We start from the raw sequence: 17,322 nt of genomic DNA on the forward strand, positions 1-17,322 counted from the left end.
CTTTGCTTTTAATAATTTTCCTACACATTCATTCATTTGTTCCAATATATTTTTGATGTCTCTCATATCCTTAACCAGGTGTTTCATCCCTGGAATGTGGCTGGGAAGAGGACTAACGTTGGCCTTCACTTCTTGCAGTCTGCAAACTAGAAAAGAAGACCCAAAATCTATTGTGAGTTTTACAAAGAGAAAGAATAAGTTGTTCTTGAGGTCATATTATAATTGACCTAATCTAGTTTGGTAAACTGAGGATTAAAAGAGGAATAGGATTTAGCCAGATGAGTGCAGGGAGAAGAGAATTCTACGCTGCCCTTGAGTTTTGACAAGGACTCTCTGGAAGGAGAAGCCTCTGTGCTTTTTGTTCATGCATTTGGCTGAGTTTCCACACCCATGTATTCTTTAACCTCTAGCAACTTCAGATGGCAAATGAAAAGTACGTGTATCCTACCCAATAAAATAAAAGAGATTACTTTTATTTAAATAAAACAGAAAAGACAAATGTACATCGTTAACATTATTACCACTTTAAAAAATAACGCAGCCATGATATCTCCTGAAGGTAAAATGAAGTTAAACACAGTGAAGTATACTTGATTTTCCCCCATTCTAGAAGTCCCCAGGATAGAAGCCCCTCAGCTATTAGAATTGCCAAGACCTTGGTCAGGTTTGGGAGCTGTTCCTGATCATTTGGGTCCACACCAAATGAAAGGTCTGAGAGGGAAAGAGAAAGAGCGTGAGAGGAAATTACAAATGAGGGAACTTCTGGCAACATTAATAAAGCTTATTATACCACATTCATAATCTAGAAACACCCCTATCCAGCCCTGGGGTCTTTGGATATAGTGGGGTAAGAGTGGGCATGTAGAAAAGAGACTGAAATGGTCCTCCACGCTGACACACAGAAGTAGAAAAATATCCTCAGAGTTAAGTAGCATATCATTCCTACTTGTCCAGGATTCATTGCAAAGTCCTATAATCCAGGTGCGAGAGTTTCCCACATTCACCTCCCAGTAATGTTTGCCAGTGGTGAAGGTCTGAGCACCCCATGAAGGAGTATTCTCTGAACTTGCTGGATTACGGGGCATGTCTTGATGGTCAGGACTGCACTGCAAACGTCTCAGGTCTTCAGTCAGAGCCACATGACAATTTCTTATTTTATGATCCAACGTAACATACACTTCAGTAAAAAGAAAAGAGCAAAGTCAAAGAACAGAGTTTTAAAGTTCTGAGGGACGGACAAGTGTGGCGGTATTGTGGCAGAGGTTTAGCAACCAAATCTCTGGAACAAAGCAAAGCTGGTTTGCCTTATTTGCTGGGAATATTCCAGCCCACCGTGACCATTTTCAAGGTGCCAGCCATTCAGTAATTGCTCCTAAAATTCTGGAACTTGTAACAATTCGCTCCCATGAGTGTGTCAGTACGAGCTAGCTCCAGAACACCCCTTTACCAAAGGTGACTAGACAGAGTGTGTCACTGGAAATCCAGAGAAAGAACAGGAAGGGCTTCTTGTCTATCTAAAGAGCCAGAAAATCTCTAATCGTACAACTAGATGAAGAAAAATTTTGAGAATACATAAAGATGTGGGATATCAGGCTCTGGCTTATTTTTACTAACTAACTCCTCAAAAACTGAGGAGTTCATTCATAGATGTCAAGAAAATAGCAAAACAACAAAGAAAAAAAAACCAAAAAACAAAAAAAGAAAATAGCAAAATGGCCCTTAATTCACTTAAGTCCTCTCATTAATCCACTCTCACAAAATAAAATAGTAATAAATATATTATACATTATACTTTAAATATGATATTGTTTTTATTTTTAGTCCTAAATAGTGATCACATTGCTTAACATTTAAGGAAGCAAAAATAAAATAAACCAAAACCCATCTGTGCCTTTTTTTAGAAGTGATTTCTCTCTTAGGATTTCTAATGGAGCCACCGCTGAATCAGAATCCAGCTCATCCCATCTCAGGCCTGCTTCTCCTTTGTCTGCCAGGCTCACCCTTCAGTTGCATTTGTCTTAAGGGGCCCTCTATGCAACAAATCATGGGTTCAATTTGTTTTGTGGTTGTACTTGTTGTATATAAAAATACTTTTAAGCTTTTTAAAAGTCTTGTGATTTTTCAAATGTAATTATTACATTCAATATTCAGATAAACATTTAAATAACAACATTAAGGTGATTCTAAGAATCTGAATATCCACATATAACCACAGTTAACTACAAGATGAAATACACTGAATGGATATGCAGTTTTATAGGGCAGAGTGTTCTTTTTTTTAAAATTTTAACTCACCACAAGTAACTATATAAGAAACTGTCATATTCGATTGATTGTTTTTGACAGACTTCAGTCAGCTTTCTCTGACTGATAATTAACAATAAACTATAAAGTTAGTTATAAAGCAGTGCCTGCTTCCCTGTTCTCTGCAAAGAACAGACAGAGCAATGAAGAGAGATCACCAGCATGTATCTAGCCATGAAGGAAATATTACTGCCTTCACCCAGAGAGCTGCCTCTTACCTCGGAAACTGTTAAGCCTTTCCAACATCCCAGTGATGGCCCATGTACTGAGCTGTGGGTCCATAGGCTGAGGAATGTACAGCTGCATTAACTGACTCCTGTAAAAAAAAAAAAAGACCCACTTACTAACAGGGCCAAAGGTACCATTAGCAGTCCACTGATGGGGCTGCATCAGAATCCTCATAATTAGGTGTGAAGGGTGTGAATTTAATTCCTCAGATGGAGGAACACTACAGTTGCTATTATATTTTACAATCTGTTTCCCTGCTCTTAGCATGTCAATCTTAGAATATGTCACCTCAATCATAATTGTGTGTTTCCTCTCTTCTAGCTTCCCTAGGGGATCCACAGAGCAATTCCTGAAATCTAATAGGTGGCAAATAGTTAGAATTTGCCATCTGATACATATGGATCCTCAGCACTATCATATGTTCTTTCTTGATGATTCTACCTCCCTCCTCGTCTCAGCATCCGCCTACCTTCTGCCTCTCTGAGCTTATCTGCCTTTCCCATAGATGACCAGAAATAATCCTCAAATATCGATAATTAGAATTTGGAAATTAGGGGGGCAGGAAAAATAGTTGTCTCTTTGCAACTTCTACAGTAAGGCTTGCAACTGAAACTACACTCCCCTCAACCCTACTTTCACCTAAGGGTAGACTATATAAAACCTGGCAGACTTTTAGAGAAGGAAGGAATAAACGCAGACAGAAAGAAGCTTCTCATTAAAAAGGGAGGGTCCATCTCAACAGAAATAGCCTGATCACTATCACAATTACCATGATTTGAATAGGGGGCAAACTTACCTTTTCATTGTGTCTCCCACATCCTGTAAAGAGAAAGACAGGAAGGCTTAGCTTTCAGCAAAAGCTCTCCTGTTTAGTCTAGTTTGAGGATATGAGATTATACTGGGAAATTCACTATCTCCAGTTTTCTTCCTTGGGGAAAATCATTTGCCATTTCCCTTATCCTTAAAAAGATGAAACCCAGTCTCACATTTACATACAGTTGATAAAATCATACTCTTGATAAAATTGAAAGTCAGAAGATGTTCTTAGGGTGCACGAATGGCTGTGCTTTGTTGTAATCTACAGCAGGATTCACAGCGTTCCCCAAAGTTCTTATAAGGGTGTGAAAGCTGGAACCTCACAACAGAAAGAAGGCATACATCCCATATTCACACATATTACCAAGTACACATACAAAGTTAAATTATCTGCTCACAAGCTGCTCTCTTGCAGCTGGTCAGAAACTGTAAATATAGTTGTCCCTGAGTATATGAGGGGAATTCATTCCAGGACCCCTTGTATGCCAAAATCCATGGATGCGCAAATCTCATATAAAATGGCACAGTATTTCCATATAATGTATGCACAATTTCCTGTATACTTTAATCACCTCTAGATTACTTATAATACCTAATATAATGTAAATGCTGTGTAAATAGTTGTCAGCATTGACAAATTAAAGTTTTGCTTTTTGGAAATTTCTGGGTTTTTAAAAAATATGTATTTTCCATCGGCAGTTGGTTGAATCCCCGGATGTGAAACCTATAGGGATATGGAAGGCTAACTGTATAGTAGAGGAATAGAACAAGAGGTTTGGGAGATTTTCTTCTGGATCTGTTACTTGAACCTTTCCACACAGTTATCCTTCTTCCATATAAGGCAAAAGTGATGTTTCGTCTCCAGATTATACTGGAGGAGCAAAACCCACCATCATAGAGGCAGAAGAAGAATCTGGACTTTGGAACCAGAAAAATAATGGAGGTCGAAAAGGATGTAACTCCAGTGGATATAAATGCTTTCCAAGCAGGTTGGTGTTCAGCACCCTAACGTCCTTCCTTAGTCCTTACCTGGAGCATGTCCACGTCTGCTTTAAGGCACAGTTCCTTCAGCTCCTCATATATTCTTCTCAGGAGTTTCCCCATATGAACCATTCTGGCTACATTTCTCCTGAGTCGCTGAAAAACAATCTTGCCTTCAATTGCCAACATCTCTAAATGTTTTTGCTTTTCTTCCTGGAGATATTGATATACCTTAGGGTATTCAGCTCCTATCATCACCATCCGTAGATTCACAAAACCCTGCAGTGACATTGGAATAATTAGATCATGTATCTGGATGGTTTTATTCTTCTCCTATCATCTATTGTCTACGTGTTATGTATAGAATACTTGTCTTAGTTTGTTTGGGCTACTATAACAAAAGCACAATAGACTGCATAACTTATAAATAACAGAATTTACTTCACACAGTTCAGTAAGGTGGGAAATCCAAGATCAGTGCCAGCAGATTTGGTGTATGGTGAGAGCCACTGCCTAGATAGCTATCTTTTTTTTTTTTTTTTTTTTTTGCTTAATAATGATTAAAATATATTCTACTTTACAAAGCACATTCACATACTTGGTTTTCATTTTTTTTACCATATGCATGTATCTTTTTTATTGAAGTGTAATTGATTTACAATATTGTATTAATTTCAGGTATACAGCAAAGTGATTTGGTTATACATACATATATATATATATGCATATATCTATATTGTTTTTTCCCAATTCTTTTCCATTATAGGTTATTACAAGATATTGAATATAGTTCCCTGTGCTATAAAGTAGGTCCTTGTTGTTTATCTATTTTTTATATAGTAGTGTGTATATGTTAATCCCAAACTCCTAATTTATCCTTCCCCCCACTTTCCCCTTTGGTAACCATAAGTTTTTTTCTATGCCTGTCGGTCGATTTCTGGTGTGTAAATAAGTTCATTTGTATCATTTTTATTTTTAGATTCCACATATAAGTGATATCATATGATATTTGTCTTTCTCTGACTTAATTCCCACAATATGGTAATCTCTAGGTCCATCCATGTTGTTGCAAATGGCATTATTTCATCCTTTTTCATGGCTGAGTAGTATTCCATTGTATAAGTATACTACGTCTTCTTTATCCATTCATCTGTTGATGGACATTTAGGTTGCTTCCATGTCTTGACCAGATAGTCATCTTTTGGTTGTGTCCTCACATGGCAGGAGGGCCAAGCCTCCACAGGGCTTCTTTTATAAGAATCCCACTCATAAGGACTCTGCCTTCATGACCTAATCACCTCCCAAAGGCACGACCTCCTAACACCATCACTTTGGGGGTTAGAATTTCAACATTTGAACTTGGTCGGGGGGGAGACCCAAACTTTTGGACCATACCTTCTGTTTTCTCTGCTCCAGAAGGATGGTTTCTCAGAGAACTGCTGGTTCACTCCCTTCGCTTCTTTAGATCTCTACCCTGATGTAACGTTCATAATGAGTCTTCCCTGACCAGCATACTTTCTCCCCAAGCCTGTACTATTTATACACATCCCTGCTTTAATTTTCTCCCAAGAACTTTACAAATGTGAGGTATTATAAATGTTACTCTTTTTTATTTGTCACATGACTTCTCTTACTAGATTATAACCAACTGGGGTCAGTGATTTTCTTCCTTTTGTTCATTTCTGTATCTCTTTGTGGGCCTAGAACAGTGAGCAATGCATCATATGCCCTCCTATGAATGAGTGGTTTATTAGGAAATCCATCCTAAATGATCAAGAAAATTTTATTATTGCCTTTGGTATTTTCACAGCACTGTATACAAATTTCTGTTTAATGACATATTCTATACCATAGCCTGTTGATATGTCTTCTTTAGAAGTGATTGAGTTCTTTGAAAATAAAAATGTAGTTTATTTTTATTAAATCTTCAGTTTCAGGTTCCCAGTTCATATATGTGAATCAATGAATGATACAACCCAAAATCCTTAGGTAGACGTTCACAATCTTGCCATGGTTATAATTACATTTCTAGCCGTAACTCTCACTGCCTGCTTCATACCCTATGTACTAATTAACAGGAGCTACTTGCAGGTCCCAGACAATTCCATGATTTGTCTCATTTTTAGCTTTCTTGTCCCTTCGGTGTCTGTGTCATAAATACCCAGGAATTTACAGATTCTACTAACACATTAGCATTGGGATGATTTTTACTTGTTTGAGAAGCTTTTCTTAACATTCAAAGTTTATTAATCTCCTACAGAACTCTATTTTTACCTCCATCGCAGTGACCATTGCATTTTGTTTTGTGATACTGCATTTTCTTGTCCCTGCTAAAGTACAATATTAGTGGTAGACATTGCTTTATCAAGAAAATCAGGAAAAACCTTTTAGTTACATATTGGGTTCATTCAATATGAACCCAATATGTATGTAGCTCTCTCTGATCACTCACTCAGGGGACATTATGATTTAATTCAAGTTCTTCCACTGTAACTTACGAGGATATTTGTCCCAAGCTGGTTCCAGTGGATACAGGGTCTACTGCTTACCTCCCATACTCTGAATATGTTGGTCACTTTTTTTATATTTCTCTGATTTTCTTTTTTCTTTCTCCAAATAGATTTCATTTGCATCAGAAGCTTCTCCTGCAAAATAACTATAAATTGGAGTACTAGAAAAGCAAAGGTAGTACATTTCAGATACTTAAAACAAGATAGAAGTGTATGAACATGGGACAAACAGTAAAGAGAGCAGAGATGTCAGTGATTTTCCTGGGGAACACTAACTGATAAATCAGAGATCAACCAAAAATAGAATGCCTAAATTTAGAAAATGTAATCTATTATCTGAGGAATCTAACACTGATATTGTAGTAACCTGGTCAATTTTCAGAAGTGAATCTTGCTTTATATTTAATTGTGAAATATTAGCCCTCAGTTTTCCTAAGGCACTATAAGAAAATATTGGCCAGTGTTTCTAAATCTGCTATAATTAGAACAGGATCATCGTAATCATAGTTGTAGGAGCCAATGACTGTTACTGAAACTAGAGATTTATCCAGCACGTTACTTACACTGAAATACCAGCACCCTAATTCTCATCAATTTCATCATCATTCCTGTCTTTCAGCCCAACAGAATTTAAACTTCAGGAGAACAAGAATGTTGTCTAGTTTCTTCACTGCTTTATCCCTAGATTTCAAAATAGTGCCTGGCACATAGTATTCAGAAATTCTATTTGTTTCCTACATAAAATAATACAATCAATGTATTTGCCTCATTGCCTATCAGATACAGGGTCGTCCACATTTCAAAGGCATTCAGAGATATCACTTACCCTGTAGTGCTCTGCAACCTGCTTTACTGGATAGTGTTCATGCGTGGCATGCTCGGGGGAATGAGAGCAGAACAAACACAGCAGGCTCTTGTCAGTTTGACAGAAGTAGAGCTTTATCACTTGGTGTATCCTACACATCTGCTTGGCAGAGCTAGGTAACTGGCAGACAACTGATCCTCTGGTAGGAAGAACATGTTCCTTAGCAAAAATAGTGCTTTTGAAGTCCATTTTCGGAGATACTGCCTTGCACACAGGACAGCAAGGACCTGTTTGGACATCTTCCCACAAGAGACAGAGGCAAGGAGTACAAAATCTGTGCCCACAGCTAATGGTGACAGGGTCTGTGAAATTGTCCTTGCAGATGGAGCAGATGAACTCACTGGGGAAACACTGCGTGAAAGCAGATTCCATGTTTCTGAGAAAATAAAAGGAAAGGACATTCTTTACCCTTGGCATGTGAGTTGAGCTTTGAGCCTTCTCTCACTAATACACATATGTACTGTAGGAGGACAGGCCATGTTTTGAATAGGATGGCGAGGCACAAAGAGAGTCCTACAGACTGGTAAAATGCATTATTATTTTCTTACATTGGCCTCCCGCACTACTTCTCATTTCCCTATTAGAAATCCAGGATTTTTCACATATATTATCTCTCTTTCAAAGACAAAGAAATCAGAGGTTCTGGGCTCATTCATAGGCAGTGGGTCATATTGTGTCCAAAACTATCACAATTTTCCCCTTTTTTCCTCTCTCTGATTGGTTAGCACAGGGTATTTGTTCCAATTCTGGCCAATGAAATAAGAAACTAAGACTCCTAGGACAATTCCAGAAAAGATTTTCTTGCTTCAGAAGAGATGTGTGGAATTAAAAAAAAACAACACTGCTTTTTCTGTTTCTGGACATTTTTTGGATACAATACCCATTTGCATAGCCATCTCGTGGTCACAACGTGAACTAGCCTAAGGAGAAAAGACAATAGTCTAAGGATAACAAAAAAGATGGAAAGAAACTGGGTTCTTAACAATGACATTGAACAATAGTTACCTAATTCTGGAGACGCCAATTTCTGACTAAATTAACACAAATCCCTATACTAAAGGCCTAACAGAAGAAAGTTTGTGCTCACTACCACATAAAAAAAGAACTTAGCACAGTATCTACTGTCATATGTGATACGTCAGGGGTTCAACAAAAATTATGAGGCATATCATAAGGCAAGAAAAATGTAGTCTGAACAAAGCAGTCATCAGAACCAGACTTAGATACAACACACTTGTTAGAACCATCAGACAAAGAATTTAAAATAACTGTGATTAGTATGTTAAAGGCTTTTATAAAAAATGCAGACAACATGCAAGATAGGTAATTTCAGGAGAGGGATGAAAACTATAAGACAATCAGATAGGCTAGATATAATATATGCAGAGAATTTTGTGTTTGCGTTCAGGAGTAGTTGCAATACAAGAAAGAAAAGTATCAGTGACCATAAATGGTAGGTCAATATAAAATACCAAAACTAAACACAAAGAAGAAAAACGAAGAGTAAAAAATTAAAACAGAACAGAGCATCAAAGAGCAGAAGGACAACATTAAATGCTGTTTAACATTGTTTAGCATCTGTGTAATTAGATTTCCAGAAGGAAAATAAAGATATAACAGAGCAAAAGAAACATTTAAAGAAATAATTTGAGAGACTCTTCCAAAATTAGTGACGGACACTAAAATAAAGATCTACGAGGGAAGATGGCGGAAGAGTAAGACGCGGAGATCACCTGCCTCCCCACAGATACATCAGAAATACATCTACACACGGAACCGCTCCTATAGAACACCCACTGATCTCTGGCAGAAGACCTCAGACCTGCCAAAAGGCAAGAAACTCCCCACGTACCTGCGTAGGGCAAAAGAAAAAAAAAAACAGAGACAAAAGGATAGGGACGGGACCTGCACCAGTGGGAGGGAGCCAAGAAGGAGGAAAGGTTTCCACACACTAGAAGTCCCTGCGTGGGCGGAGACTGTGGGTGACGGAGGGGGGAAGCTTCGGAGCCTTGGAGGAGAGCTCAGCAACACGGCTGCGGAGGGCAAAGCAGAGAGATTCCCGCACAGAGGATCAGGGCCGACTGGCACTCACCAGCCCGAGAGGCTTGTCTGCTCACACGCGGGGACAGGCGGGGATGGGAGCTGAGGTTCCGGCTTCGGTTGGAGCACAGGGAGAGGACTGGGGTTAGCGGCGTGAAAACAGCCTGACGGGGTTAGTGCGCCACAGCTGGCCGGGAGGGAGTCCGGGAAAACGTCTGGAGCTGCCGAAGAGGCAAGAGACTTCTTCCCTCTTTGTTTCCTGGTGCACGAGGATAGGGGATAAAGAACGCTGCTTAAAGGAGCTCCAGAGACGGGCGAGAGCCGCGGCTAACAGCGCGGACCACAGAGCCGGGCATGAGGCACTAAAGCTGCTGCTGCCGCCACCAAGAAGCCTGTGTGCGAGCACAGGTCACTCTCCACACCTCCCCTCGCGTGAGCCTGTGCAGCCCACCACTGCCAGGGTCCCGTGATCCAGGGACAACTTCCGCGGGAGAACGCACGGCGCGCCTCAGGCTGGTGCAACGTCACGCCGGCCTCTGCCGCCGCAGGCCCGCCCCCGCACTCGCTGCCCCTCCCTCCCCGCAGTCTGAGTGAGCCAGAGCCCCCAATCAGCGGCTCCGTTAACCCCGTCCTGTCTGAGCGAAGAACAGACGCCCTCAGGCGACCTACAGGCAGAGGCGGGGCCAATTCCAAAACTGAGCCCCAGGAGCTGTGAGAACAAAGAAGAGAAAGGGAGATGTCTCCCAGCAGCCTCAGGAGCAGCGGATTAAAGCTCCACAATCAACTTGATGTACCCTGCATCTGTGGAATACCTGAATAGACAATGAATCATCCCAAATTGAGGAGGTGGACTTTGGAAGTAAGATAGATTATTTTTTTCCCGTTTCCTCTTTTTGTGAGTGTGTATGTGTATGCTTCTGTGTGAGATTTTGTCTGTATAGGTTTGCTTTCACCATTTGTCCTAGGGTTCTGTACGTCCGTATTTTTTACTTCAAAAAAATTTTTTTTCTTAATAATTATCTGTTATTTTAATAACGTTATTTTATTTTATCTTACTTTATTTTATCTTCTTTCTTTCTTTCTTTCTTTCTCTTTCTTTCTTTCTTTCTTTCTTAGTTTCTTTCTTTCTTCCTTCCTTCCTTTCTTCCTTTCTTTCTATTTTTTCTCCCTTTTACTCTGAGCCATGTGTATGAAAGGCTCTTGGTGCTCCAGCCAGGAGTCAGTGCTGTGCCTCTGAGGTGGGAGAGCCAACTTCAGGACACTGGTCCACAAGAGACCTCCCAGCTCCATGTAATATCAAACAGCAAAAATCTCCCAGAGATCTCCATCTCAACACCAAGACCCAGCTTCACTCAACGACCAGCAAGCTACAGTGCTGAACACCCTATGCCAAACAACTAGCAAGACAGGAACACAACCCCACCCATTATCAGAAAGGCTGCCTAAAATCATAATAAGGCCACAGACACCCCAAAACACACCACCAGACGTGGACCTGCCCACTAGAAAGACAAGATCCAGCCTCATCCACCAGAACACAGGCACTAGTCCCCTCCACCAGGAAGCCTACACAACCCACTGAACCAACCTTAGCCACAGGGGACAGACACCAAAAACAACAGGAACTATGAACCTGCAGCCTGCAAAAAGGAGACCTCAAACACAGTAAGATAAGGAAAATGAGAAGACAGAAAAACACACAGCAGATGAAGGAGCAAGGTAAAAACCCACCAGACCTAACAAATGAAGAGGAAATAGGCAGTCTACCTGAAAAAGAATTCAGAATAATGATAGTAAAGATGATCCAAGATCTTGGAAATAGAATAGACAAAATGCAAGAAACATTTAACAAGGACCTAGAAGAACTAAAGAGGAAACAAGCAACGATGACCAACACAATAAATGAAATTAAAAATACTCTAGGAGGGATTAATAGCAGAATAACTGAGGCAGAAGAAAGGGTAAGTGACCTGGAAGATAAAATAGTGGAAATAACTACTGCAGAGCACAATAAAGAAAAAAGAGGGGCTTCCCTGGTGGCACGGTGGGTGGGAGTCCGCCTGCCGATGCAGGGGGCGCAGGTTCATGCCCCAGTCTGGGAGGATCCCACGTGCCGCAGAGTGGCTGGGTCGCTGGGCCTGCGCGTCCGGAGCCTGTGCTCCGTGGCGGGAGAGGCCACGGCAGTGAGGGGTCCACGTGCCACAAAAAAAAAAAAAAAGAAAATATAATGAAAAGAACTGAGGACAGTCTCAGAGACCTCTGGGACAACATTAAATGCACCAACATTCGAGTTATAGGGGTCCCAGGAGAAGAAGGGAAAAAGAAAGTTACTGAGAAAATATTTGAAGAGATTATAGTTAAAAACTTCCCTAATATGGGAAAGGAAATAGTTAATCAAGTCCAGGAAGCACAGAGAGTCCCATACAGGATAAATCGAAGGAGAAACATGACAAGACTCATATTAATCAAACTATCAAAAATTACATACAAAGAAAACATATTAAAAGCAGCAAGGGGAAAACAACGAATAACACACAAAGGAATCCCCATAAGGCTAACAGCTGATCTTTCAGCAGAAACTCTGCAAGCCAGAAGGGACTGGCAGGATATATTTAAAGTGATGAAGGAGAAAAACCTACACCAAAGATTACTCTACCCAGCAAGGATCTCATTCAGATTTCATGGAGAAATTAAAAGCTTTACAGACAAGCAAAAGCTGAGAGAGTTCAGCACCACCAAACCAGCTTTACAACAAATGCTAAAGGAACTTCTCTAGGCAAGAAACATAAGAGAAGGAAAAGACCTACAATAACAAACCCAAAACAATTAAGAAAATGGGAATAGGAACATACATATCGATAATTACCTTAAATGTAAAGGGATTAAATGCTCCCACCAAAAGACACAGGCTGGCTGAATGGATATAAAAACAAGACCCATAAATATGCTGTCTACAAGAGACCCACTTCAGACCTAGGGACACATACAGACTGAAACTGAGGGGATGGAAAAAGATATTACATACAAAGGGAAATCAAAAGAAAGCTAGAGTAGCAATTCTCATATCAGACAAATTGACTTTAAAAGAAAGACTATTACAGGAGACAAAGAAGGACACTACATAATGATCAAGGGATCTGTCCTAGAAGGAGACATAACAATTGTAAATATTTATGCAGCCAATATAGGAGCACCACAATACATAAGGCAAATACTAACAGCCATAAAATGGGAAATTGACAGTAACACAATCATAGTAGGGGACTTTAACACCCAACTTTCAGCATTGGACAGAGCATCCAAAATGAAAATAAATAAGGACACACAAGCTTTAAATGATACATTAAACAAGATGGACTTAATTGATATTTATAAGACATTCCATCCAAAACAACAGAATATACATTTTTCTCAAGTGCTCATGGAACATTCTCCAGGATAGATCATATCTTGGGTCACAAATCAAGCGTTGGTAAATTTAAGAAAATTGAAATCATATCAAGTATCTTTTCTGACCACATCACTATGAGACTAGATATCAATTACAGGAAAAGATCTGTAAAAAGTACAAACACATGGAGGTTAAACAATGCACTATTTAATAACGAAGTGATCACTGAAGAAATCAAAGAGGGAATCAAAAAATACCTAGAAACAAATGACAATGGAGACACGATGACCCAAAACCTATGGGATGCAGCAAAAGCAGTTCTAAGAGGGAAGTTTATAGCAATACAATCCTACCTTAAGAAACAGGAAACATCTCAAATAAACAACCTAACCTTGCACCTAAAGCAATTAGAGAAAGAAGAACAAAAAAAAAACCCAAAGTTAGCAGAAGGAAAGAAATCATAAAGATCAGATCAGAAATAAATGAAAAAGAAATGAAGGAAACGATAGCAAAGATAAATAAAACTAAAAGCTTGTTCTTTGAGAAAATAAACAAAATTGATAAACAATTAGCCAGACTCATCAAGAAAAAAAGGGAGAAGACTCAAATCAATAAAATTAGAAATGAAAAAGGAGAAGTAACAACTGACACTGCAGAAAAACAAAGGATCATGAGAGATTACTACAAGCAACTCTATGCCAATAAAATGAACAACCTGGAAGAAATGGACAAATTCTTAGAAACGCACAACATGCTGAGACTGAACCAGAAAGAAATAGAAAATATGAACAGACCAATCACAAGCACTGAAATTGAAACTGTGATTAAAAATCTTCCAACAAACAAAAGCCCAGGACCAGATGGCTTCACAGGCGAATTCTATCAAACATTTAGAGAAGAGTTAACACCTATCCTTCTCAAACTCTTCCAAAATATAGCAGAGGGAGGAACACTCACAAACTCATTCTACGAGGCCACCATCACCCTGATACCAAAACCAGACAGAGATGTCACAGAGAAAGAAAACTACAGGCCAATATCACTGATGAACATAGATGCAAAAATCCTCAACAATGTACTAGCAAACAGAATCCAACAGCACATTAAAAGGATCATACACCATGGTCAAGTGGGGTTTAACCCAGGAATGCAAGGATTCTTCAATATACACAAATCAATCAATGTGATACACCATATTAACAAATTGAAGGAGAAAAACCATATGATCATCTCAATAGATGCAGAGAAAGCTTTTGACAAAATTCAACACCCATTTATAATAAAAACCCTGCAGAAAGCAGGCATAGAGGGAACTTTCCTCAACATAATAAAGGCCATATATGACAAACCTACAGCCAACATCATCCTCAATGGTGAAAAACTGAAACCATTTCCACTAAGATCAGGAATAAGACAAGGTTGCCCACTCTCACCACTATTATTCAACGTAGTTTTGGAAGTTTGAGCCACAGCAATCAAAGAAGAAAAAGAAATAAAAGGAATCCAAATTGGAAAAGAAGAAGTGAAACTGTCACTGTTTTCAGATGACATGATACTCTACATAGAGAATCCTAAGGATGCTACCAGAAAACTACTAGAGCTAATCAATGAATTTGGTAAAGTAGTAGGATACAAAATTTATGCACAGAAATCTCTTGCATTCCTGTACATTAATGATGAAAAATCTGAAAGTGAAATTAAGAAAACAATCCCATTTACCATTGCAACAAAAAGAATAAAATATCTAGGAATAAACCTACCTAAGGAGACAAAAGACATGTATGCAGAAAATTATAAGACTCTGATAAAACAAATTAAAGATGATACAAATAGATGGAGAGATATACCATGTTCTTGGATTGGAAGAATCAGCATTATAAAAATGACTCTACTACCCAAAGCAATCTACAGATTCAATGCAATCCCGATCAAACTACCACTGGCATTTTTCACAGAAATAGAAAAAAAAATTCACAATTTGTATGGAAACACAAAAGACCCCGAATAGCCACAGCAATCTTGAGAACAAAAAATGGAGCTGGAGGAATCAGGCTCCCTGACTTCAGACTATACTACAAAGCTACAGTAATCAATACAGTATGTTACTGGTACAAAAACAGAAACATAGATCAATGGAACAGGATAGAAAGCCCAGAGATAAAGCCATGCACATATGGTCACCTTATCTTTGATAAAGGAGGCAAGAATATACAGTGGCTAAAAGACAGCCACTTCAATAAGTGATTCTGGGAAAACTGGACAGCTACATGTAAAAGAATGAAATTAGAACACTCCCTAACACCATACACAAAAATAAACTCAAAATGTATTAAAGACCTAAATGTAAGGTCAGACACTATTAAACTCTTAGAGGAAAACATAGGCAGAACACTCTATGACATAAATCACAGCAAGATCCTTTTTGACCCACCTCCTAGAGAAATGGAAATAAAAACAAAAATAAACCAATGGGACCTAATGAAACTTAAAGCTTTTGCACAGCAAAGGAAACCAAAACCAAGACAAAAAGACAACCCTCAGAATGGGAGAAAATATTTGCAAATGAAGCAACTGATAAAGGATTAATCTCCAAGATTTACAAGCAGCTCATGCAGCTCAATAACAAAAAAACCAAAGAACCCAATCCAAAAATGGCCAGAAGACCTAAATAGACATTTCTCCAAAGAAGATATACAAATTGCCAACGAACACAAGAAAGAATGTTCAACATCATTAATCATTAGAGAAATACAAATCAAAACTACAATGAGAATCATCTCACACCGGTCACAATGGCCATCATAAAAAAATCTACAAACAATAAACGCTGGAGAGGGTGTGGAGAAAACGGAACATTCTTGCACTGTTGGTGGGAATGTAAATTGATAGAGCCACTATGGAGAACAGTAGGGAGGTTCCTTAAAAAACTACAAATAGAACTACCATATGACCCAGCAATCCCACTACTGGGCATATACCCTGAGAAAACCATAATTCAAAAAGAGTCATGTACCAAAATATTCATTGCAGTTCTATTTACAATAGCCAGGACATGGAAGCAACCTAAGTGTCCATCATCGGACGAATGGATAAAGAAGATGTGGCATATATACAATGGAATATTACTCAGCCATAAAAAGAAAGGAAATTGAGATATTTGTAGTGAGGTGGATGGACCTAGAGTCTGTCATACAGAGTGAAGTAAATCAGAAAGAGAAGATCAAATACCGTATGCTAACACATGTATATGGAATCTAAGGGGAAAAAAAAAAAAAGGTCATGAAGAACCCAGGGGTAAGACGGTAATAAAGACACAGACCTACTAGAGAATGGACTTGAGGATATGGGGAGGGGGAAGGGTAAGCTGTGACAAAGTGAGAGAGTTGCATGGACATATATACAGTACCAAACATAAAATAGATAGCTAGTGGGAAGCAGCCACATAGCACAAGGAGATCAGCTCGGTTGTTTGTGACCATCTAGAGGGGTGGGATAATGAGGGTGGGAGGGAGGGAGATGCAAGAGGGAAGAGATATGGGAACATATGTATATGTATAAAACTGATTCACTTTGTTATAAAGCAGAAACTAACACAACATTGTAAAGCAATGATACCCCAATAAAGATGTTAAAAATAAAAAAACATAAGTAAGGAATGAAAAAATAAATAAATAAAATAAGATATATTAAAAAAAAAGATCCACGATTTTCAGAGAATATGAAACAGAAAAATACAAAATGAATAAGCAAACAAAAAACACACTCAGGCAAGTCATATTCAAACTGAATAAAAACCAATAACAAAGAGAAATTCTTGAAGAGAGCCACTGAAATAGAAAAAAGAGAAATGAAGATTATATACAGAAGAATAAAGACAAAAATTATGGCAGAAAGTTTATCAGAAACCATGCAAGCAAGAAGACAGGTAAGTGACATCTTTAGATTGCTGAAAGAAAACAACTGTCAACCCACAATTCTATATCCAGTGAAAATATACTTCAACAGTAAAATAAATATTAGAATTTTCCAAAAAAAGACAATGAGAGAATTCAGTTCCATCAGGCCTAATCTGTAAGAAATACACAGCGAAGTTCTTCAGCAAAAGCATATGATGCTGGGAAGAAAACTGATCTACAAAATGAAGAACACTGGAAATTCAATAAAGACAAAACATATGCTCTTATATT

At 38.7% G+C, this 17,322-nt stretch overlaps 1 protein-coding gene across 1 annotated transcript; it reads right to left on the minus strand.

Annotated features, from left to right (window-relative positions):
- Nucleotides 1-652: 652 nt before the first annotated feature.
- LOC307190175 (tripartite motif-containing protein 77-like) lies at nt 653-10,261 on the minus strand. Its single transcript, XM_079929217.1, has 7 exons — nt 9,797-10,261; nt 7,666-8,080; nt 6,879-6,974; nt 4,378-4,608; nt 3,329-3,351; nt 2,523-2,620; nt 653-1,177 (listed from the first exon to the last, which is right to left on the minus strand). Exons 2-7 carry the CDS (start codon nt 8,074-8,076, stop codon nt 684-686), a joined length of 1,353 nt encoding a protein of 450 aa, XP_079785343.1. The 5' UTR covers nt 8,077-8,080; nt 9,797-10,261; the 3' UTR covers nt 653-683.
- Nucleotides 10,262-17,322: the final 7,061 nt, after the last annotated feature.

This window comes from Stenella coeruleoalba, assembly GCF_951394435.1.
Source record: "Stenella coeruleoalba genome assembly, chromosome: 8".
Taxonomy (NCBI): domain Eukaryota; kingdom Metazoa; phylum Chordata; class Mammalia; order Artiodactyla; family Delphinidae; genus Stenella; species Stenella coeruleoalba.